Consider the following 23,208-nt stretch of genomic DNA (forward strand, 5'->3'; position numbering starts at 1 on the left):
CAGGGTCCTGGGGGTCTTGGGGACAGGGTCCTGGTGGCCTTGGGGACAGGCTGGTGGCCTTGGGGACAGGATCCTGGTGGCCCTGGGGACAGGATCCTGGGCCTTGGGGACAGGCTGGTGGCCCTGGGGACGGGGTCCTGGTGGCCCTGGGGACAGGGTGCTGTAGGTTTTGGGGGTCCTAGGCCAGGGTGCCGGGGGTCCCAAGGACTGGATTTTGGGGTTTTGGGATTTGGGAATTTTGGGATTTTGGGGTTCTGGGAAGGGGTGCCGGAGGGGGGTCCCATGCAGGACGGTCTGGGGGTCCCGGTGCTGTTTTTGGGTGTCCCAATATTGGGGTGATGGGGATCCCAGGATGGGGCACTGGTGTCCCATGGAGGAGATTTTGGGGGGTCTCCGGGATGGGGTTTAGGGGGGTCCCCAGGATGGGGTGCTGGGGTGCTGGTGTCCCATGGAAGAAGTTTTGGGGGGTCCTGGTACTGGAGGTCCCCAGGATTTGGGTTCTCAGCAATGAGGATCCCCAGGGTGGGGTTTTTGGGGGTTCCCGGTGCTGAGGGTCCCCAAGAGGGGGTTTTGGGGGTTCTGGTGTCCCATGGAGGAGGTTTTGGGGTTCCTGGGAATGGGGTGCTGGGGGTCCCCATGCCAGAGTGTTGGGGGTCCCCAGGATTTGGGTTCTTGGCAATGAGGATCCCTGGAATGGGGTTTTGGGGGTTCCCGGTGCTGGGGGTCCCCGGGATGGGGTTTTGGGGGTTCCCGGTGCTGGGGTCCCCAAGAGGGGGTTTTGGGGGTTCTGGTGTCCCATGGAGGGGGTTTTGGGGTTCCTGGGAATGGGGTGCTGGGGGTCCCCGTGTTGGGAGTCCCCAGGATTGGGGTTCTTGGGGATGGGGATCCCCAGGATGGGGTTCCCGGGGTTTGGGGGTTCTTGGTGTTTGGGGTTCCCGGGGTTTGGGGTGTTCTGGGAGTTTGGGGTTCGCGGGTTTGGGGTTCTCGTGTTTTGGGGGTTTTGGGGATTTCGGGTGCTGGGGAACCCCAGGATTGAGGTTCCTAGGGATGAGGATCGCCAGGACTGAGGTTCTCGGGGTTTTGGGGTTCTCGGGGTTTGGGGTTCTCGGGTTTTGGAGTTCCCGGGGTTTTGGGGTTCTCGGGCTTTTGGGGTTCCCGGGTTTTGGGGTTCTCAGGCTTTTGGGGTTCTCGGGGTTTTGGGGTTCCCGGGGTTTGGTGTTCTCAGGGTTTTGGGGTTCTCGGGGTTTGGGGGGGTTCTCGGGGTTTTGGGGTTCTCGGGTTTTGGGGGTTTTGGGGGTTCTCCGGTGCTGGGGATCCCCAGGACTGGGGTTCCCGGGGTTTGGGGTTCTCGGGCTTTTGGGGTTCTCGGGGTTTTGGGGTTCCCGGGGTTTGGGATTCCCGGGTTTTGGGGGTTTCCGGGGTTTGGGGTTCCCGGGGTTTTGGGGTTCTCGGGCTTTTGGGGTTCCCGGGGTTTGGTGTTCTCAGGGTTTTAGGGTTCGCGGGGTTTTGGGGTTCCCGGGGTTTGGGATTCTTGGGGTTTGGGATTCCGGGTTTTGAGGTTCCCGGGGTTTTGGGATTCCCGGGTTTTGGGGGTTCCCGGGGTTTGGGGTTCCCGGGGTTTTGGGGTTCCCGCTGCCGGGGCTGTGGTCATGTTGCTGTCGCGGCTGTCCCCACACCGTGGCTCTGTCGCAGCGGGGTGTCGCTGGCCCGCGCTCACTTCGAGAAGCAGCCCCCGGCCAACCTGCGCAAGTCCAACTTCTTCCACTTCGTGCTGGCCATGTACGACCGCCAGGGCCAGCCCGTGGAGGTGGAGCGCACCTGCTTCATCGACTTCGTGGAGAAAGAGCGGGTGAGAAACCCCAAAAAAACAACCCCAAAACCGCCCAAAACCTTGAAACCACCCCCAAAAAAAAGCACCAAAAAAAAACCCACCAAAAAAAAACCCAAAACCCCAAAACCGCCCCAAAACCTCCCGCGGGGCCGTCCCCGCTCGCAGTCGCGGTGAGGCCGGAGCGCGACCCCAAATCGTGGCACGAGCGACCCCAAAATGGTGTGGGAGGGACATGGAGTGACCAGGAGGGGACATGGAGTGACCAGGAGGGGACATGGAGTGACCAGCTGACCCCTGGCCATGGATTTTGTCCCCCAAACCCCTCAAGGAGCAGAACGGGGAGAAAACCAACAACGGGATCCACTACCGGCTGCAGCTGCTCTACAGCAACGGTGCGCCAGGGGCTTTGGGGGTTCCGTGCGGCCTTTGGGGTGTCCCCAAGGGGAGGCGACAAGCGGGGTGACCCCTCCGGTGTCCCCGCAGGGCTCCGCACCGAGCAGGATTTGTACGTGCGCCTCATTGACTCCATGTCCAAGCAGGTACCGAGACCCCCCAAAAATCCCCCCCAAAAAAATCCCCCCCCAAAAATCCCCCCCGGCCCCACCCGCCGGGGACATCTGGATGTCGCCGCGGCCACACCTGGCCGGGGGCGGGGAGGTGGCGCAGGTGACGGGGCTCGGGAGCGCCTCCCCGGTGCCACCCCGGTGTCGCGGCTGTCCCCTCGGTGTCCCCTCCAGGCCATCATTTACGAGGGGCAGGACAAGAACCCCGAGATGTGCCGGGTGCTGCTGACGCATGAGATCATGTGCAGGTGACAGCCGGGGGGTGACAGGCGTGTCCCCAAGGTCCCTTCGGTGCCAGCTCGTGGTCACCGAGCCTGGGCTCATTAACGAGCCGAGGCAGCGCCGCTAATTGATCCCGCGACAGGGGATAGGCCATCCCCGGCGTCCCCTCGTGCTTGGGGACTGCGGGTGGCCCTGCCGTGTCACCTGGGGGGGACACGGAGTCTCGGGGTGGGTCCCCAACCCCTTCAGAGCCACCCAAAAGTGACAGGAACGGGTCCCCAACCCCTCAGAGCCACCCAGGGGTGACACAGAGTCCCCGGGACCCCCAAATCTGTCCCCAGCCCCATAAAGGGGTGGCAAAGTGCCACCCCTGAGTGTCCCCTCCGCTGTGTCCCCTCCCTGCTGTCCCCTCTGTCCCCACCCCTGAGTGACGGGGCAGTCCCAGGGTGGGACACGGGGACCTGGCGTGTCCCCCCCGGGGTTTGGGGGGTCCCTCAGCTCTCGCTGTCCCCTGATGTCACCTGCTGTCCCCTGATGTCACCTGCTGTCCCCTGATGCCACCTGCTGTCCCCTGATGTCACCTGCTGTCCCCTGTCCAGCCGCTGCTGTGACAAGAAGAGCTGCGGGAACCGCAACGAGACCCCCTCGGACCCCGTCATCATCGACAGGTGTGGGGACATTGGGGACATCAGGGACACTGGGGACACTGGGGACATCGGGGGACACTGGGGACATCGGGGGACCTCATGGTGGCCTGTAGGGGGTGGCAGCCACCGGCAGTGTCCCCAAGCTTGGGGACAGGATGCTGATGAGCTGAGGGACAGCAGAGGGCACTCCGGGTGTCCCCAGGGCGTGACAGATGTCACATCAATAATGGAGGTGGCACCGGCGCGTTGGGGACATCCCAGTGTGGCCGTGTCCCTGTGGTCCCTCTGTCCCTGTCCCCACCGGGGTCTTTCCTGCCTGTCCTGGTGTCACCTCCCTGGTGCCACCGAGCCAAGCCCGGGGTTGTCACTTGTTGTCCCCTTGTCACTGCCATTGTCCCCGTGTCCCCTGTCACGCAGGTGTCCTGGGGCTGTCCCCACGATGGCGCTTTTGGGGTCACAGGACCCCCCCCTGGGGCTGGTGTCCCCTTGGGAGGTGACACCCCAATGGTTGGTGGCCGTGTCCCAAATGTCCCAAATGTCCCAAATGTCCCTGCGTGCCCCCCTCAGCCTCAGGACTTCTGGGGGGTCCCCCAGTGCCAGGCGTGTCCCCCAACCCTCCCCAGGACTTTTGGGGTGTCCCCTGTCCCCATTCCCAGGACTTTTGGGAGCCACCCAGAACTTTTAGGGAGTCACCCAGTGCCAGGTGTGTCCCCAACCTGTCCCCCCCCCATCCCCAGCATTTTTGGGGTGTCCCCAGTCACAAGACTTTTGGGGTGTCCCCAACCCACCTCAGGAACTTTTGGGGTGTCTCCATCCCCAGCACTTTTGGGGGGTCACCCACTTGCAGGAGTGTCCCCAACCCACCCCAGCACTTTTAGGGTGTCCCCTCTCCCCATCCCCATCACTTTCGGGGTGTCCCCAATCCCCTGTCCCTGTCACTTTTGGGGTGTCCCCAATCCCCTGTCCCCATCCCCATCACTTTCGGGGTGTCCCCATCCCCATCCCTTTCGGGGTGTCCCTTGTCCCTTTTGGAGTGTCCCCTGTCCCCATTCCCGTCACTTCTTGTCCCCACCCTATTCCACTCACTTTTGGGGTGCCCCCATCCCCATCACTTTCGGGGGTGCCCCCCAACCCGCCCCAGGACTTTTGGGGTGTCCCTGTCCCTATCCCCATCCCTTTTGGGGGGTCATGCAGTTCCAGGCATGTCCCCAACCCGTCCCCCCCATCCCTGTCCACTTTTGGGGTGCTCCCTCTCCCCATTCACAACACTTATGGGGTGTCCCCATCACCTTCAGGGCGTCCCATGTCCCCATTCCCACCCCTTTTTGGGGTGTCCCCTGTCCCCATCCCCGTCACTTTTGGGGGTGTCCCCAATCCCCTGTCCCCATCCCGATCACTTTTGGGGCATCCCCTGTCCCCGTCACTTTTGGGATGTCCCAACCTGCCCCAGCACTTTTTGGGTGTCCCCATCCCCGTCACTTTTGGGGTGTCCTGTCTCCCCATTCCAGTCACTTATGGGGTGTCCCCATTCCCATCCCTTTCGGGGGTCATGCAGTTCCAGGCATGTCCCAACCTGTCCCCCCCCATCCCTATCACTTATTGGGGTGTCCACCTGCCCCCCTCCCTGTCACTTTTGGGGTGTCCCCTATCCCCATTCACAACACTTCTGGGATGTCCCCATCCCCATCACTTTTGGGGTGTCCCAAATCCCCTCTCCCCACCCCCATCCCTTTCAGGGCATCCCTGGTCCCCATCCCTTTTGGGGTGTCCCCTGCCCCCCTGCCCCTGTCACTTTCGGGGCGTCCCCTGTCCTCATCCGCATCACTTTTGGGGTGTCCCCCATCCCCATCACTTTTGGGGTGTCCCATGTCCCCATCCCCATCACTTTTGGGGTGTCCCCTGTCGTCATCCCCATCAGTTTTAGGGTGTCCCCAGTCCCCAGCCCCATCCCTTTTGGGGTGTCCCCAGCTCGCCCCAGGACTTTTGGGGTGTCCCCAATCTCCTGTCCCCATCCCTGTCCCTTTCGGGGTGTCCCTTGTCCTCATCCCCATCAGTTTTAGGATGTCCCCTGTCCTCATCCCCATCACTTTTGGGGTGTCCCCAATCCCCATCCCCATCCCTTTTGAGGTGTCCCCAATCCGCCCCAGGACTTTTGGGGTGTCCCCAGTCCCCTGTCCCCATCCCTTTCGGGGTGTCCCCTGTCCCCATCCCCATCACTTTTGGGGCATCCCCATGTCCCCATCCCCATCACTTTTGGGGTGTCCCCTCTTCCCATCCCCATCCCTTTCGGGCTGTCCCCTGTCCCCGTCCCTTTCGGGGTGTCCCCCGTCCCTTCCGGGGGGGTCACGCAGGGCCAGCCGCGTCCCCAGCCGTGTCCCCAGCCCCCCCTGTCCCCCGTGTCCCCGTGTCCCCCCCCGGGCCAGCCCCGCTGGTTTGAGAGCGCGCTAAGTGCCCCTCTCGCGGCGTTAATCAAATTACCCGGCTGCGAAAATTGACGCTTCTCATTAATTAGCCACGATTATGCTAATTGCGCATTCAAATTTATGCGCCGCGAGCAGAAGGTGCTCGGCAGCGGCGCCGGGCATTTGCATATTCAATGGTAATTAGCGATGCTAATTAATGCGCCGGCCCCGTATTTTTAACTCGCGGGGGTTCAGCCCCAGCCCCCCTACCTGGGGCTGGGATTTGGGGGGTTTAGCGGGGATTTTGTGGGGTTTTTTTGGGGAATTTGGGGCTCCCCCGCGGCCGCGCTGTGCCGGGAGTGGCGGGGCCGTTTTTGGGGCGTTTTCCCGCCGTTTTGGGGGCGTTTTTGGTGTGTTTCCCGGCGTTTTCCAGCTTCTCCATCGCCCTGATGGCCACCCGCGGGGCGGGAATGGGATTATGGGAATGTGGGGAATGGGGGGAACAGGTGGGACCCCCTTTCTGTGGGATCGGGACCCCCTCAGTGTGAGATCCCTTTTTGTGGGGTCCCCCTTTTCCATGGGGTCCTAGAAATGAGATCCCCTTTTTGTGGGATCTCCTTTTTGTGGGATCCCCCTTTCCACGGGGACCCCCTCACTGTGGGATCCCCCTTTTTTTTTGAGATCCCTCTTTTCCATGGGATTCTCTAAATGAGATCCCTTTTTGTGGGATCCCCCTTTTTTGGGATCTCCCTTTTTTTGGGATCCCCCTTTTCCATGGGGAGCCCCTCGCTGTGGGACCCCCATTTCATGGGATCTGCTTTTTGTGGGATGCCCCTTTCTATGGAAGCCCTTTTTTGTGGGATCCCCTCATCCATGGGATCCCCATTCCCTGGGACCCCCTTTCCATGGGATCCTCCCCTCCATGGCAGTTCCTTTTTATGGGATGCCCTCCCCATGAGATCCCTTTTTGTGGGATCCCCTGATATGTGGGATCCCCTTTTCCCTGTGATCCCCTCATCCATGGGACCCCTTTTTTGTGGGATCTCTTTCCCTGGGACCCCCTCTCTGTAGGAACAACTTTCCCTGGAAACCCCTTTTCTATGGGATCCCCGTTCCCTGGGATCCCCCTTTCCATGTAACCCCTTTTTTGTGGGATCCTTTTCCCCCATGACCTTTTTTTTTTTTTTGTGGGATCCCCTTTTTGCAGGATCCCCTTTTTGTGGGGTCCCTGGGATCCTTTTCCCCCCGGGGACCCGTTTTTCCTGGGATCCCCTCTGCCTGAGACCCCTTTTCCGTGGGATCCCCTTTTTTTGGGACCTGCTTTTTGTGGGATCCCCTTTTTCTGGGACCCCCTTTTCTGTGGGATCCCCATTCCCTGGGACCCCTTTTTTTGTGGGATCCCCCTTTTTATGTGTCCCCTTTTTTGTGGGATCCCTTTCCATGTAATCCCCTTTTTGTAGGATCCCCCTTTTTGTGGGATCCCCATTCCCTGGAATCCTCCTCCGTGTCCCCCCAGCCTGACCCGGGGCTGAGCCCACTTGGGGTCCCCCAGATGTCCCCAAACCCTGTGTGACCCCAAGGATGGGCCCAGGAGTCCCCAGTGTTCCCATGGACCCCGGTGTCACCCCCAGTGGGATGGGGAGAGGGAGGGACTCTGGGATGGGATGGGGACACTGGGATGGGGACAGGGAGGGACTCTGGGATGGGAACCTGTGTGTCCTCCACCCCGTTGTCCCCAACGGTGTCACCAGTGCCATGTCAAGGGGGACACTGGGGTGGGATGGGACAGTGGGATTGGGACAGGGTGGCACAATGGGATGGGGACAGAATGGGACGTGGGAATGGGGACAGTGGGAATGGGGACAGTGGGATGGGGACAGGGTGACTTTGTTGGATGGGGACAGTGGATAGGGATGGGATGGGGACAGTGGAAGGGGGACAGGATGGGGACGCTGGGTTGGGGACGCTGGGCTGGGGACAGGATAGGGACACCAGGATGGGGACACTGCGATGGGGACAGGGAAGGACTCTTGGATGGGCATGGGGACACTGGGATGGGGACAGGGATGGGGACACTGGGATGGGATGGGGGCAATGGGATGGGGACAGGGAGGGACACTTGGATGGGCATGGGGACAATGGGATGGGGACACTGGGATGGGGACAGGGATGGGGATGCTGGGGTGGGATGGGGACAATGGGATGGGGACAGAGCAGGACAGGGATGGGGACACTGGGATGGGCATGGGGACACTGGGATGGGCATGGGGACAGTGGGATGGGGACAGAATTGGACAGGGATGGGGACAGGATGGGGACACTGGGATGGGGACACCAGAGTGGGGATGGGGACAATGATGGGGTGATGACAAGAAGGGACAGCAGAACAGGGACAGAATGGGACACTGAGATGGGGACGGGATGGGGACAGAATGGGGACACTGGGATGGGGACAATGATGAGGTGGTGACAAGAAGGGACAGTGGAACTGGGACAGCATGGGAACACTGGGATGGGGACACCAGGAGTGGGGACACCATGGGGACACTGAGATTGGGGACACTGGGATGGGGACAATGATGGGTTGGTGACAAGAAGGGACAGCAGAACGAGGACAGAACGGGACATTGGGATGGGGACACTGAGATTGGGGACACCATGGGGACACTGAGATTGGGGACACTGGGATGGGGACAATGATGGGTTGGTGACAAGAAGGGACAGCAGAATGGGGACACAATGGGACATTGGGATGGGGACAGAATGGGGACACTGGGATGGGGATGGGAACACCGGGATGGGGACACTAGGATGGAGATGGGGACACTGGGATGGGGACAATGATGGGGTGGTGACAGGAAGGGACAGCAGAACGAGGACAGAACGGGACATTGGGATGGGGGACACCAGGATGGGGACACTGAGATTGGGGACACCATGAGGGACACGTTTGTCCCCTCTTTTTTCCCCCCCCTCCAAAAAAAAAAAAAATTTCAGGTTTTTCCTCAAGTTTTTCCTCAAGTGCAACCAGAACTGCCTGAAGAACGCCGGGAACCCGCGGGACATGCGGCGCTTCCAGGTGACACTTGGGGACATCACCGAGAGGGTGGAGGGGACACCAGAAAGGGGTGTAGGAGACCCCGAAAGGATTCCCCAAAGGGGTCGAGGGGAATTGGGGGCTCGATTCCCCCCGTTCGGGGGGAATCGAGCCCCCAATTCCCCTCGACCCCTTTGAAAAATCCCAAATTTACCGCTACCCTAAAAAATCCACTGCCGCCCTATAAAAAACCCCAAATTTTGACCCCAAAAAGGGGTGCGGGTGACCCCAAAAGGATTTCCCAAAGGGGTTGAGGGGAATCAAGTCTCCAATTCCACTCAAACCCCTTGAAAATCCCAAATCCGCTGCCACCACCCTAAAAAATCCACTGCTGCCCTATAAAAGGTGACAATTCGAGGCGACGCTTGGGGACACCACAGATAGGGTGGACGACACCCCAAAAAGGGTTTAAGGTGACCCCAAAAAAGATTTCCCAAAGGGTCCGAGGGGAATTGGGTCTCCAGTTCCAATTGATCCCTTTGAAAATCCCAAATCTGCCGCCGCCCTATAAAAGGTGACACTTCCAGGTGACACTTGGGGACATCATGGAGGAGATCCCAAAAGGGGGTGCAGGTGACCCCAAAAAAGATTTCCCAAAGGGGTCGAGGGGAATTGGGTCTCCAGTTCCCATCAACCCCTTTGAAAGTCCCAAATTTACCGCCACCCTAAAAAATCCATCGCCGCCCTATAAAAAACCCCAAATTTTGACCCCAAAAAGGGGTGCGGGTGACCCCAAAAGGATTTCCCAAAGTGGTTGAGGGGAATCAAGTCTCCAATTCCACTCAAACCCCTTGAAAATCCCAAATCCGCTGCCACCACCCTAAAAAATCCACTGCTGCCCTATAAAGGGTGACAATTCGAGGTGACGCTTGGGGACACCACAGATAGGGTGGAGGACACCCCAAAAAGGGTTCAGGTGACCCCAAAAAGATTTCCCAAAGGGTCCAAGGGGAATTGGGTCTCCAGTTGCAATTGATGCCTTTGAAAATCCCAAATCTGCCGCCGCCCTCTAAAAGGTGACACTTCCAGGTGACACTTGGGGACATCATGGAGGAGATCCCAAAAGGGGGTGCAGGTGACCCCAAAAAAGATTTCCCAAAGGGGTCGAGGGGAATCGAGCCCCCAGTTCCCATCAACCCCTTTGAAAATCCCAAATTTACCGCCACCCTAAAAATTCCATCGCCACCCTATAAAAGGTCACACTTGGGGACATCACCAAGAGGGTGGAGGAGATCCCAAAAAGCGTTTCAGGTGACCCCAAAAAGATTTCCCAAAGGGTTCAAGGGGAATTGGGTCCCCACTTTGCCTTGACCCCTTTAGGAAATCCCAAATCTGCCACTGCTCTATAGAAGGTGAAGCTTCCAGGTGACATTTGGGGACATCATGGAGGAGATCCCAAAAAGGGGTTCAGGCGACCCCAAAAGGATTTCCCAAAGGGTCCAAGGGGGTTTGGGGACTCGATTGCTCTTGACCCCTTTGAAAATCCCAAATTTACCGCCACCCTAAAAAATCCACCGCCACCCTATAAAAAACCCCAAATTTTGACCCTAAAAGGGGTTCATCTGACCCCAAAAGGATTTCCTAAAGGGGTTGAGGGGAATCAAGTCTCCAATTCCACTCAAACCCCTTGAAAATCCCAAATCCGCTGCCACCACCCTAAAAAAATCCACTGCCGCCCTATAAAGGGTGACAATTCGAGGTGACGCTTGGGGACACCACAGATAGGGTGGAGGACACCCCAAAAAGGGGTTCAGGTGACCCCAAAAAAGATTTCCCATAGGGTCCAAGGGGAATCAAGTCCCCAGTTTGCCTCGACCCCTTTGAAAAATCCCAAATCCGCCACCACCCTAAAAATCATCTACCACCACCCTATACAAACACCCCCAAATTTCAACCCCTAAAAGGTGGAGCGAGGTGCGGGCGACCCCAAAAGGATTCCCCAAAGGGGCCGAGGGGAACTGGGGACTCGATTCCCCCTGAACGGGGAAAAGCCCTTTAGGGTTTCCCTGGGATTCCCCCCAAACCCCTTTAGGGTCACCCTCACTCCCCCAAATCCCCCCCAAGAGACCCCAAACCCCCTGGAAACCCCCTCGGGACCCCATCCAGCAGACCCCAAACCCCTTTTAGGGTCACTCCCAATCGCCCAAATTCCCCCCAGGGAAATCCAAACCCTTTTTAGGGCCACCCCCTAAGGGACCCCTCTTCCAGGCCCTTTTTAGGGTCACCCCCACTCCCCCAAATTCCTCCCAAGAGACCCCAGATCCCTTTTAGGGTCACCCCAAGACCTCCAAGTTCCCCCCAGGGAAACCCAAGCCCCTTTTAGGGTCACCCCCAGCCCCGCCAAATCCCCCGCAAGAGACCCCAAACCCCCTCAAAACCCCCTCAGAACCCCTCCAGCAGACCCCAAACCCGCTTTAGGGTCACCCCCAGTCCCACAGATTCCCCCCAGCGGACCCCAAACCCCTTTTAGGGCCACGCCCTCAGGGACCCCCCTGCCCAAACCCGTTTTAGGGTCACCCCCAGCGCCCCAAATCCCCCCAGGAGATCCCAAACCCCTTCGAAACCCCCTCAGGACCCCTCCAGAGGACCCCAAACCCCTTTTAGGGTCACCCCCAGCCCCCCCAAATCCCTGCAAGAGACCCCAAACCCCCTCAGGACCCCTCCAGCAGACCCCAAACCCGCTTTAGGGTCACCCCCAGTCCTACAGATTCCCCCAGGGGACCCCAAACCCCTTTTGGGGTCACCCCCAGCCCCCCAAATCCCCGCAAGAGACCCCAAACCCCCTCAAAACCCCCTCAGAACCCTTCCAGCAGACCCCAAACCCATTTTAAGACCACCCCCACTCCCCCAAATTCCCCCCCGGGAAACCCAAACCCCTTTTAGGGCCACCCCATAAGGGACCTCCCCAAACCCCTTTTAGGGCCACGCCCTCAGGGACCCCCCCTGCCCAAACCCGTTTTAGGGTCACCCCCAGCCCCCCAAATCCCCCCCAAGAGACCCCAAACCCCCTTGAAGCCCCCTCAGGACCCCTCCAGAGGACCCCAAACCCCTTTAGGGTTCACCCCCAGTCCCACAGATTCCCCCAGGGGACCCCAAACCCCTTTTGGGGTCACCCCCAGCCCCCCAAATCCCCACAAGAGACCCCAAACCCCCTCAAAACCCCCTCAGGACCCCTCCAGCAGACCCCAAACCCATTTTAAGACCACCCCCACTCCCCCAGTTTCCCCCCCGGGAAACCCAAACCCCTTTTAGGGCCACCCCTTCAGGGACCCCCCTGCCCAAACCCGTTTTAGGGTCACCTCCATCCCCCCAAATCCCCCCCAAGAGACCCCAAACCCCCTCGAAGCCCCCTCAGGACCCCCTCCAGCAGACCCCAAACCCCTCTTAGGGCCACCCCCATTCCCCCATCCCCTAAAAGGGAACCCCCCCGGCCCCCCCGTTATTCCCGTCCCCCCCTGATCCCACAAACCCCACAGATCCCCCCCCCCCCCCCCCTTTTCCCGCCGCTCTCCCGCCGCCGGTGCCGCGATGCAAATGGGGTCGTTAATCACCGAAATGTCATAATTAACATCTCGTTAGCGAGCCCTGATGAACTTCGGGGGGGGCCAGGACCCAGCTGCGACCGGGGAGGGGGGGGAGGTTGGGGGGGGGGGGGGAGAGCGGAGATTTTTGGGGTTTTCAGGCCGGATTTGGGGTTTTTTATAGGGCGGCGGTGGGATTTGCAGGGTGGCGGCGGATTTGGGGTCTCTCAAAGGGGTCGAGGGGTTTGAGGTCTCTTGGGGGGAATTTGGGGGAGTGGGGGTGACCCTAAAATGGGTCTGGGGGGGGTCGGGTCCCGTTAGGGGGCGGCCCTAAAAAGGGTTTGGATTTCCCTGGGGGGAATTTGGGGGTGTGGGGGTGACCCTAAAAGGGGTTTGGGTTTCCCTGAGGGGAACTTGGAGGCGACCCTAAAAGGGGTTTGGGGGGGTCCCTGAAGGGGTGGCCCTAAAAGGGGTTTGGGGTCTCCTGGAGGGGTCCTGAGGGGGCCTCAGGGGGGTTTGGGGGGATTTGGGGGAGTCAGGGTGGCCCTAGAAGGGGTTTGGGGTCCTCTGGGGGGACTTTGGGGGAGTGAGGGTGACCCTAAAAGGGCCTGGGGGGTCCCTTAAGGGGCGGCCTTAAAAAGGGTTTGGGTTTCCCTGGGGGAGCTTGGAGGTCTTGGGGTGACCCTAAAAGGGCTTTGGGGAGGTCCCTTAGGAGGTGGCCCTAAAAGGGGTTTGGGTTCCTCTGGGGGGAATTTGGGGGAGTGGGGATGACCCTGAAAAGGGCCTGGGGGGGGTCCCTTAGGGGGCAGCCCTAAAAAGGGTTTGGATTTCCCTGGGGGGAATTTGGGCGATTGGGAGTGACCCTAAAAGGGGTTTGGGATCCTCTGGGGGGAATCTGTGGGACTGGGGGTGACCCTACAAGGGATTTGGGGGGTCCCTTAGGGGGTGGCCCTAAAAGTGGTTGGGGTTTCCCTGGGGGGAATTTGCGGGTGTGGGGGTGACCCTAAAAGGGATTTGGGGTGTCCTGGAGGGGCTGGGGCAGGGAAGACCTGGGGGGAATTTGGGAAGTTGGGGGTGGCCCTTAAAGGGGTCTGGGGTCTGCTGGAGGGGTCCTGAGGGGGCTTCAAGGGGGTTTGGGGTCACTTGGGGGAATTTGGGGGACTGGGGGTGACCCTAAAAGGGGTTTGGGTTTCCCTGAGGGGAACTTGGAGGTCTTGGGGTGACCCTAAAAGGGATTTGGGGAGGTGCCTTAGGGGGTGACCCTAAAAGCGGTTTGGGGTCTCCTGGAGGGGTCCTGAGGGGGCCTTAGGGGGGTTTGGGGGAGTCAGGGTGGCCCTAAAAGGGATTTGGGGACTTGGGGTGACCCTAAAAGGGGTTTGGGGACCCCTGGGGGGGTTTGGGGTCCCCTGGGTGTTCCCTGAGTGTCCTGGGGAAGGAGCTCGGCAGCCTGGGGGGGTCCCTGGGGGGGCTGGGGACCCCAGGATGGAGGGGCCACCCTCGGGCCACCGCTGTGACACCGTGGGGACACCATGGGGACACCACAGCCGGAGCCCACTGTGGTGTGACAGGGCTGTGACAGGGATGGGGACACCATGGGGACGCCACACACAGCGTCCCCGCAGTGTGACAGGGCTGTGACAGGGGAGGGGACACGATGGGGACATTGTGGGGACACCACACTCAGTGCAGACATTGTCCCTGTGGTTTGACAGGGCTGTGACAGGGGTGGGGACACCATAGGGGACATCGTGGGGACACCACACACAGCGTCCCTGCTTTGTGACAGGGATGGGGACACCATGGGGACAGCACACATGGAATCCCTGTGGTGTGACAGGGATGGGGACGTCATGGGGACACCACACACAGCGTCCCTGTGCTGTGACAGGGGAGGGGACACCCCTGGGACACTACAGGGACACGGCACCCAGTCGCCCTGTGGTGTCCCCAGCCGGGCCACCACGGGGTGAGCGTGTCCCCTGTCCCCGCAGGTGGTGGTGTCCACCACGGTGCACGTGGACGGCCACGTCCTGGCCGTGTCTGACAACATGTTCGTCCACAACAACTCCAAGCACGGCCGGCGCGCCCGGCGCCTCGACCCCTCCGAAGGTCAGGGGACACCTGGGGACATCGTGGGGACATCTCGGGGACAGGTGTTGGGACCCTGCCAGCGTGGCCTGGCACATCTGGGTGATCCCTGCTGTCCCCACCCTGTGTCCCCACCCTGTGTCCCCACCCTGCTGTCCCCCATGTCTGGTGGGCCTGTCCATGGGTGTCTCTGTTTGTCCCCACCTGTGTCACTGTGGCCACCTTGGGGACATCTTGGGGACATGCCATGGGACCCTGCCAGTGTGGCCTGGCACCCCCTGGGTGATCCCTGTGTCCCCACCCTGCTGTCCCCACCTGCTGTCCCCAATGTTTGTGCTCGCTTATGGTTGGGTGTCCATGGGTTCCTCCCCATCTGTGTCACTGTGGCCACCTTGGGGACATCTTGGGGACATGTTTGGGACCCTGCCAGCGTGACCTGGCACGCCCCGGGTGTCCCCAGTGTCCCCACCCTGTGTCCCCACCTGCTGTCCCCAATGTCTGGTGGGCCCATCCATGGGTGTCTGTCCCCACCTGTGTCACCGTGGCCACCTTGGGGACATCTTGGGGACAAGTTTTGGGACCCTGCCAGCGTGGCCTGGCACCCCTTGGGGTGATAGCTGTCCCCACCCTGCTGTCCCCACCCTGCTGTCCCCAAGTGTCTGTGCCCGTCCATGCTGGGTGTCCGTGGGTGCCTCTGTCCCCACCTGTGTCACCGTGGTCACACGTGCGTGTCCCCAGCCACGTCCATGTGGCCACCTGTGATTGTCACCATCTGTGTCCTTATGTCTGTCCCCAGTCGTATCCCTGTGGCCATTTATGTGTCCCCAGCTATGGCCACGTCCCTGTGTCCCCAGCCATGGCCACGTCCCTGTGTCCCCATATCTGTCCCAATCCATGTCCGTGTCTGTCCCACTCCATGCCCTCATGTCCCCATCCATGTCCATGTCCCCATGTCTGTGCATGTCCATGTCCCCGTACCTGCCCCTGTGTCCCCATGCCTGTCCCCACGTCTGTCACAATCCACGCCCATGTCCCCATCCATATCTGTGTCCCCATTCCATGTCCCCATACCCGTCCCTGTGTCCCCATGCCTGTCCCAGTCCATGTCCCCATTCCTGTCCCCTCTTCCCTGCCCCCACCCCACTGTCCCTATCCCTGTGTCCCCGTGCCTGTCCCCATCCATGTCCATGTGTCCCTGTCCCCACGTCTGTCCCCATTCCATGTCCATGTCCCATGCCTCTCCCAGTCCATGTCCCCATGCCTGTCCCCTCTTCCCTGTCCCCCTCCACCCCTCTGTTCTCGCAGTCACTGTCCCAGTTCTGCCACCCCCTCTGTCCCCACCATCGCTGTCCCTGTCCCCCTCGCCCCTCTGTCCCCACCATCTCTGTCCCTGTCCCCTCCACCCGTCTGTCCCTGTCCCTCTGTCCCTGTCCCTCTGTCCCTGTCCCCCTCCATCCCTCTGTCCTTGTCCTTTCCACCCCATTGCTGTCCCTGTCCCCTCCACCCCATCTCAGTCTCTGTCCCTCTGTCACTGTCCCCTCCATCCCTCTGTCCCTGTCCCCTCCACCTCATCGCTGTCCCTGTCCCCTCCATCCCTCTGTCCCCACCATCGCTGTCCCTGTCCCCCACCCCCATCTCTGTCCTTGTCCCCCCACGGCTGTCACTGTCCCCTCCAGCAGCCACCCCCTGCATCAAGGCCATCAGCCCCAGCGAGGGCTGGACCACGGGCGGTGCCACCGTCATCGTCATCGGGGACAACTTCTTTGATGGCCTCCAGGTGCTCTTCGGCACCGTGCTGGTGTGGAGCGAGGTACGGCCGGGGTGGCGCGGGGACACCTTGGGGACACCCTGGGGACACCCTGGGGACACCGCTGAGGCCGTGTGTCCCCCCCACCCCGCAGCTCATCACCCCCCACGCCATCCGCGTGCAGACGCCCCCCCGGCACATCCCGGGGGTCGTGGAGGTGACATTGTCCTACAAGGCCAAGCACTTCTGCAAGGGCGCCCCGGGACGCTTCGTCTACACCGGTGAGGGACAGCGGGGACAGGGACATGGGGACACTGGGGGTGTGGGGAGGTGACATTGTCCTACAAGGCCAAGTGCTTCTGCAAGGGCGCCCCGGGATGCTTCGTCTACAGCAGGGACAGGGACATTGGGGCTGGGGACATTGGGGTTGGGTGAGGAGGGGACATTGGGACTGGGACGTCGGGGTTGGGGTGGGGACATTGGGGTTGGGATGGGGACATTGGGACTGGGGACATCAGGGCTGGACTGGAGACACTGGGACTGGGGACATTGGGACTGGGATGGGGGGATGTGGGATTGAGACAGGGACACCCAGGAATGGGATAGAGACCCAATCCCAGGAGGGCAACTGGGATTGGGATAGAGACACCTGGGACTGGGATGGGGACATTGGGGTTGGGGACATTGGGGTTGGGGTGGGGACATTGGGACTGGGGACATCAGGGCTGGACTGGAGACACTGGGACTGGGGACATTAGGACTGGGACATCAGGACTGGGCTGGGGACGTTGGGGTTGGGATGGGGACATCGGGACTGGGATGGGGACATTGGGACTAGGGTGGGGACATTGGGACTGGGGACATCGGGATTGGGATGGGGGACCTGGGATTGAGATAGGGACACCCAGGAATGGGATAGAGACCCAATCCCAAGAGGCCATCTGGGATTGGGATAGAGACACCTGGGACTGGGATGGGGACATTGGGGTTGGGGTGGGGACATCGAGACTGGGGTGGGGACACCTGGGAATGGGATGGAAACACCCAGGGTTGAGATGGGGACATTGGGAATGGGGTGGGGACATCGGGATTGGGGACACCTGGGAACGGGGTGGGGACATTGGTGATGGGATGGGGACATCTGGGAATTGGGTTTGGGGTGGGGACACCTGAGAATGGGATAGAGAGTCTTGGGGTTGGGCTAGAGACACCTGGGAATGGGATAGAGACCACTTTGAATGGGATGGAGACCACTGGGATTGGGATGGAAAGTCCTGGGCTGGGGACACCTGGAATTGGGACAGGGACACCTGGGACTGTGACATGCACTCGTGGGATGGGGACACAAATGCCAGGAAAGGAACGCAGACCCCGGGAAGGGGACAGAGCCCCTGTGACAGTGACACAGACACCTGGGACAGTGCCATGGACCCTGGGACAATGTCCTAGCCCCTGGGGGACATTGTGACAGTGAGGGCGGTGTCCCCTGTCCCCAGCCCTGAACGAGCCCACCATCGATTACGGGTTCCAGCGGCTGCAGAAGGTGATCCCGCGGCACCCCGGGGACCCCGAGCGCCTGCCCAAGGTAGGGGACAGCGACACCCCCGGGGGACAGTGACAGTGACATCCCCGGGGGACAGTGACAGTCACACCCCCAGGGGACAGTGACAGTCACACCCCGGGGGACAGTGACAGCGACACCCCCGGGGGACAGTGACAGTGACACCCATGGGGGACAGGAGGGACACCCCAGGGACACGGGGGTTCCCAAGGGCAGGGAAGGGTGACAGTTGTTGGGGTGACAGTTGTTGTGTCCCCTGGGTGTGGCAGGGCTTGGGGCAGGGAGGGACGGGAGGGTTGGGGACAGAGAATGGGGACATGGCGGGGTCATTGGGGACACAGAATGGGGACACAGGAGGGGTCATTGGGGACATGGAAGGGGAGGGGGTCAGGGGTGGTGACCAGGGGGGACACAGGAGGGGCATTGGGGACACAGAATGGGGACATGGGGTGACCATGGTGGGGGGGACAAGGGGGTGGTCACTGGAGGCACAGAACGGGGGACACAGTGGGGGGGGTCATTGGGGACACGAAATGGGGACACAGGGGGACCACAGGGTGTGGACTGGGGGTGCAGCACCCCCTGACCTCCCTGTCCCCTCCCTGTCCCCTCGCTGTCCCCTTGCTGTCCCCAGGAGGTGCTGCTAAAGCGCGCGGCCGACCTGGTGGAGGCGCTTTATGGGGTCCCCCACAGCAACCAGGTGTGTGGGGACCCCTTGGGGACACCCCTGGGACACCCTTGGAACCCACCTGGGACCCCCCGTCCTGGGGACAACCCCTGGGACCCCCCCAGTGTTCCCTGGGAACCCCCTGGGGACACCCCTGGGACACCCTTGGAACCCACCTGGGACCCCCCGTCCTGGGGACAACCCCTGGGACTCCCCCAGTGTCCCCTGGGAACCCCTTGGGGACACCCCTGGGAGTCCCCACCCTGGGACCCCCCTCAAGTCCCCTCCTGCCACACCTGGAGGGTCCCGGTCCCCTCCCCAGCCCTGGGAGGTGACACCAGCTGGGACAGTCCCAGCCACCCCCGGCCCATGCCAGGGTCACCCCGGGCTCTGTGGGTGGTGGGGTGGCACTGTGGGGTGGCACTGTGGGGTGGCACTGTGGGGTGGCACTGTGGGGTGGCACCAAGAGGTGACACTGTGGGGTGGCACTGTGGGGTGGCACTGTGGGGTGACACCTAGGGTTGACAGCAAGGGGTGACACCATGCTGGAGGGTGGCTCTGCAGGGTGACATCAAGGGGCGGCACTGTGGGGTGACACTGAGAGGTGACACTGCGGGGGCACCATCGAGGGGTGACAGTGAGAGGTGACACTTTAGGGTGATGCTGTGCTGGAGGGTGACACTGTGGGGTGACACCAAGGAGTTACTCTGTGGGGTGACACCGTGAGGTGACACTGAGGTGTGCCACTGCAGGGTGACATCGAGGGGTGACACTGTGGGGTGCCACCCAGAGGTGCCACCAAGCAGTGCCACCCTCCCTCGGTGACACCGCTGCCGTGTCCCCAGGACGTGCTGCTGAAGCGGGCGGCCGACGTGGCCGAGGCGCTCTACAGTGTCCCCAGGGCCCCCGCGCATGTCACTGTCCCCTCCTTCGGCGGGGGACAGCTCGGCCTCGCCATGGGCGACTCCCCGCAGGGCTCCGAACAAGGTGCGCGGTGACCTCGGGCTGGCGGGAGGGCCTTTGTCCCCTCCCCGGGTGGTGCCACCTGTCCCTGTCCCCTCAGTGCCGTGACCAAGGTGTGAGGTGGCCTCGGGGTGGCAGGAAGGTTTTTGTCACCTCCCTGGCTGGTGCCACCGTGTCACTGTCCCCTCAGGGCTCCCCATAAAGTGTGCGATAGCCTCGAGGTCACCTCAGGGTGGCGGGAAGGTTTTTGTCCCCTCTCCATGAGGTGCCACCTATCCCTATCCCCCCAGGAGTCTGACCAAGGTGTTCGATGGCCTCGGGGTGGCCTCGGGCTGGCAGGAAGGCTTTTGTCCCTTCCCCACCTGGTGCCACCTGTCGCTGTCCCCTCAGGAGTCTGACCAAGGTGTTCGATGGCCTTGGGGTGGCCTCAGGGTGGCAGGAAGGTTTTTGTCACCTCCATGGCTGGTGCCACCCGTCCCTGTCCCCTCAGAGCTCTGTCCAAGGTGCACGGTGGCCTCGGGGGGTTTGTGTCCCCCGTGCAGGCGGTGCCACCGTGTTGCTGTCCCCTGTGCAGGGCTGTGACCAAGGTGTGGGTGGCCTCGGGGTGGCGGGAAGGTTTTTGTCACCTCCGCGGGTGGTGCCACCTGTTGCTGTCCCCTCAGAGCTCCCCATAAGGTGTGCGGTGGCCTCCGGGTGTTGTGTCCCCCGTGCAGGCGGTACCACCTGTCCCTATCCCCTCTGGGCCCTGTCCAAGGTGCGAGGTGACCTTGGGGTAGTCTCGGGGTGGCAGGAGGGCTTTTGTCCCCTCTCCATGAGGTGCCACCTATCCCTGTCCCCTCGGGGCTCTGTCCAAGGTGTTCCATGGCCTCGGGGTGGCCTCGGGATGGCAGGAAAGTTTTTGTCCCCTCGCCAGGAGGTGCCACCGTGTCGCTGTCCCCTCGGGGCTCTGTCCAAGGTGTTCCATGGCCTCGGGGTGGCGAGAGGGCTTTTGTCCCCTCGCCAGGAGGTGCCACCCCTGGCTGTCCCCTCGGGGCTCCCCATAAGGTGCTCGGTGGCCTCGGGGAGCTGTGTCCCCTCCCCGGCGGGTGCCACCGTGTCGCTGTCCCCGCAGGGCTGTGACCAAACCGCACGGTGTCCCCGGGGCAGGGTGGGGGCGCTCCGGAGTGTCTCTGTCCCCTCTCCCGGAGGTGCCACCGTGTCGCTGTCCCCGCAGGGTTCTCGCGCAGCCCCGGGACGCCCCCGGCGCGGGGGTTCGGCCCCCCGGGCTCGGCCCCCCAGCCCGGCTTCGCCGGGGCCACCGGGGGCTTCGGCGGGGCCACCATGGCCGGCCTGGGGGTGCCCGGGTCCCCTCCGAGCTTCCTGAACGGCTCCACTGCCACCTCCCCCTACGCCAGTGAGTGACACGCCTGGGGACACCCCTGGAGGGAGGGGACGCGGGTTCCTGGGGGTCCCCAAAGCCGTGTGACAGCCCTGGGGGCGTTCCTGAAGTCATGGCCCCTCGCAAGGGGTCCCAAAAGTCATTGTGGGGTCCCCAGAGTCATGGGCCAGCCCTGTGGGGTCCCCAAAGCCGTGTGACAACACTGGAGTGGCCCCAAAGCCACCACTGAGGGTGGGAGGGAGCGGGGACATGGCCAGCTGAGGTGGGACAGCCCTGTCCTTGTCCCCATCCCTGTCCTGTCCCTGTCCCCATCCTTGTCCCCATCCTGGCCCTGTCCTTGACTCTGCCTCTCTCCCTGTCCCCATCCCTGTCCCTGTCCCCATCCCTCTCCTGTCCTGTCCCCATCCCCACCCCTGTTCCCATCCCCATCCCTGTCCTGTCCCTGTCCCCGTCCCTCTCCTGTCCCCATCGCTGTCCCTGTCTCACCCCCGTCCCCTCTCAGTCCTGCCCGCCAGTCCCCCGCTGGGCGCCTCGTCCGTCGCTGTCACCTCGGGCGCGGGCACTGCCACCTCCTCTCCGGGTGGCTTCTCCTTCTCCCCGGTGACGATGATCTCGGCCGTGAAGCAGAAGAGCGCCTTCGCCCCCGTGCTGCGCCCGCCGGGGTCCCCCCCGCCCGCCTGCGCCAGCGCCCTGCAAGGTCAGCCTGTCCCCAAGGCCACCAGGGCCACCAAGGCCACCACGGTCCCTGACACCCAGCCCCGGGTGGCCCCAGCCCCGTGGAGGGTCCCCGGTGTCACCACACTGCTGATGTCCTGTGCCTGGGCATGGCTGGGGCTGCTCTGTGCCACCTGTGTCCCTCTCTGTCCCCCATGTCCCCAGGGTCCCTGACATCTGTCCCCAGTGGCCCCAATGCCATGGAGGGTCCCTGGTGTCACCAAGCTCCTGACATCCTGTACCTGGGCATGGATGGGGCTGCCCTGTGCCACCTGTGTCTCTCTCTGTCCCCAGTGTCCCCAAAGTCCCTGACATCTGTCCTTGGGTGGCCCCAGCCCCATGGAGGGTCCCCGGTGTCACCACACTGCTGTGTCCTGTGTCTGGGCATGGTTGGGGCTGCTCTGTGCCACCCTTGTCCCTCTCTGTCCCCAACGTCCCTGACATCTGTCCCCAGTGTCCCCAACGTCCCTGATATCTGTCCCCAGCCCCATGGAGGGTCCCTGGTGTCACCATGTCCCTTGCACCTTTCTGGGTCTCTGGTCAGGGCTCTGCTATTTGCCTCTTGTCCCTCTCTGTCCCCAGCGTCCCCAAGGTCCCTGTCATCTGTCCCCAGGTGGCCCCAGCCCCATGGAGGGTCCCCAGTGTCACCACACTGCTGTGTCCTGTACCTGGGCATGGTTGGGACTGCTCTGTGCCACCCTTGTCCCTCTCTGTCCCCAGTGTCCTGAGTGTCCCCGAGGTCCCTGACACCCTGGTGGTTGGGTGGAGGGTCTCTGGTGTCACCGTGTCCCTTGCACCTTTCTGGGTCTCTGGTCAGGGCTCTGCTCTGTGCCACCCCTGTCCCTGTCCACCAGTGTCCCCAGGGTCCCTGACATCTGTCCCCAGCCCCATGGAGGGTCCCTGGTGTCACCACACTGCTGTGTCCTGTGCCTGTGCATGGCTGGGGCTGCCCTGTGCCACCCCTGGGGCCTGTCCCGCTGCGTCCCCAGTGTCCCCAAGGCCCCCAGTGTCCCCAACACCCACCCCAAGTTCCCCTGCCCGACGGAGGGTCCCCGATGTCACTGCACTCCCTGCCTGATGTCCCTGCCCTTGTGATGCCCATACCTGGGGTTGTCCCATGCCACCGGTGTCCCTGTCCCCCAGTGTCCCCAATGTCCCCAGTGTCCCCAACACCCACCCCGAGTCCCCCTGCCCCACAGAGAGTCCCCAGTGTCACCACACTCCCTGCCTGATGTCCCTGCCCTGTGCCACTTGGGTCCCCAGTATCCCCAGTGTCCCCAGTGTCCCCAATGTCCCCTGGCTGACGCTGTCTTCACCCTGCCCAGACCCAGCTTTCGAGGACTCGGACAAATTCCACGCTCCGGCGCGGCCGCTCCAGGGATTGGCCTATTCCTAAGGACGGCGTCTCCGGAGGGGCTCCAGACCCCCCATCCCACCGGGACAAGGACTGGGGACATCCCTGCCCCCTCCCCTCGGAGCTGGGTGGAGCCGCCAGGCCCAGCGGGATGAGGGGACCCGGTCCCCAATGTCCCCACCCCGGGTGGCCCCAGCTTGGCCCGGCTGAGGGGGGACTTGGGGAAATCCTGGAATGAGCCAAAATTCCTGGGTTTGGCCTCGGGAAGAGGCGGAGAGAGCCGGGAATGGGGTGGAGGAGGGAGAGGGGCGGAGGCGGCGGGAGGGGTGGCCCAGGATGGGAGGGATGATCCAGAAAAGGATGGAAGCTCTGGGATGAGATGGATGTTCCAAAGTGGGATGGATGGCCCAAGGTGGGATGGATGATCCGAGGTGGGATGGAAGCTCTGGAAAA

The 23,208-nt window shown here is 62.2% G+C and overlaps 1 protein-coding gene across 1 annotated transcript in view; it reads left to right on the forward strand.

Annotated features, from left to right (window-relative positions):
* The window catches only part of LOC129120274 (transcription factor COE4-like), a 23,890-nt gene extending 848 nt beyond the window's left edge, over positions 1-23,042 (forward strand). Inside the window, 15 exon segments of the mRNA XM_054632748.2 lie at positions 1,693-1,849; positions 2,160-2,223; positions 2,315-2,370; positions 2,569-2,642; positions 3,216-3,284; positions 8,663-8,744; positions 14,275-14,392; positions 16,048-16,181; positions 16,273-16,399; positions 17,615-17,703; positions 18,314-18,379; positions 19,192-19,333; positions 20,523-20,702; positions 21,190-21,384; positions 22,727-23,042. Of these exon segments, the coding sequence (XP_054488723.2) occupies positions 1,693-1,849; positions 2,160-2,223; positions 2,315-2,370; positions 2,569-2,642; positions 3,216-3,284; positions 8,663-8,744; positions 14,275-14,392; positions 16,048-16,181; positions 16,273-16,399; positions 17,615-17,703; positions 18,314-18,379; positions 19,192-19,333; positions 20,523-20,702; positions 21,190-21,384; positions 22,727-22,797 (1,624 nt within the window). The 3' untranslated portion in view covers positions 22,798-23,042.
* The last annotated feature ends 166 nt before the right edge of the window (positions 23,043-23,208 follow it).

Source organism: Agelaius phoeniceus, chromosome 4 (genome assembly GCF_051311805.1).
Source record: "Agelaius phoeniceus isolate bAgePho1 chromosome 4, bAgePho1.hap1, whole genome shotgun sequence".
Taxonomy (NCBI): domain Eukaryota; kingdom Metazoa; phylum Chordata; class Aves; order Passeriformes; family Icteridae; genus Agelaius; species Agelaius phoeniceus.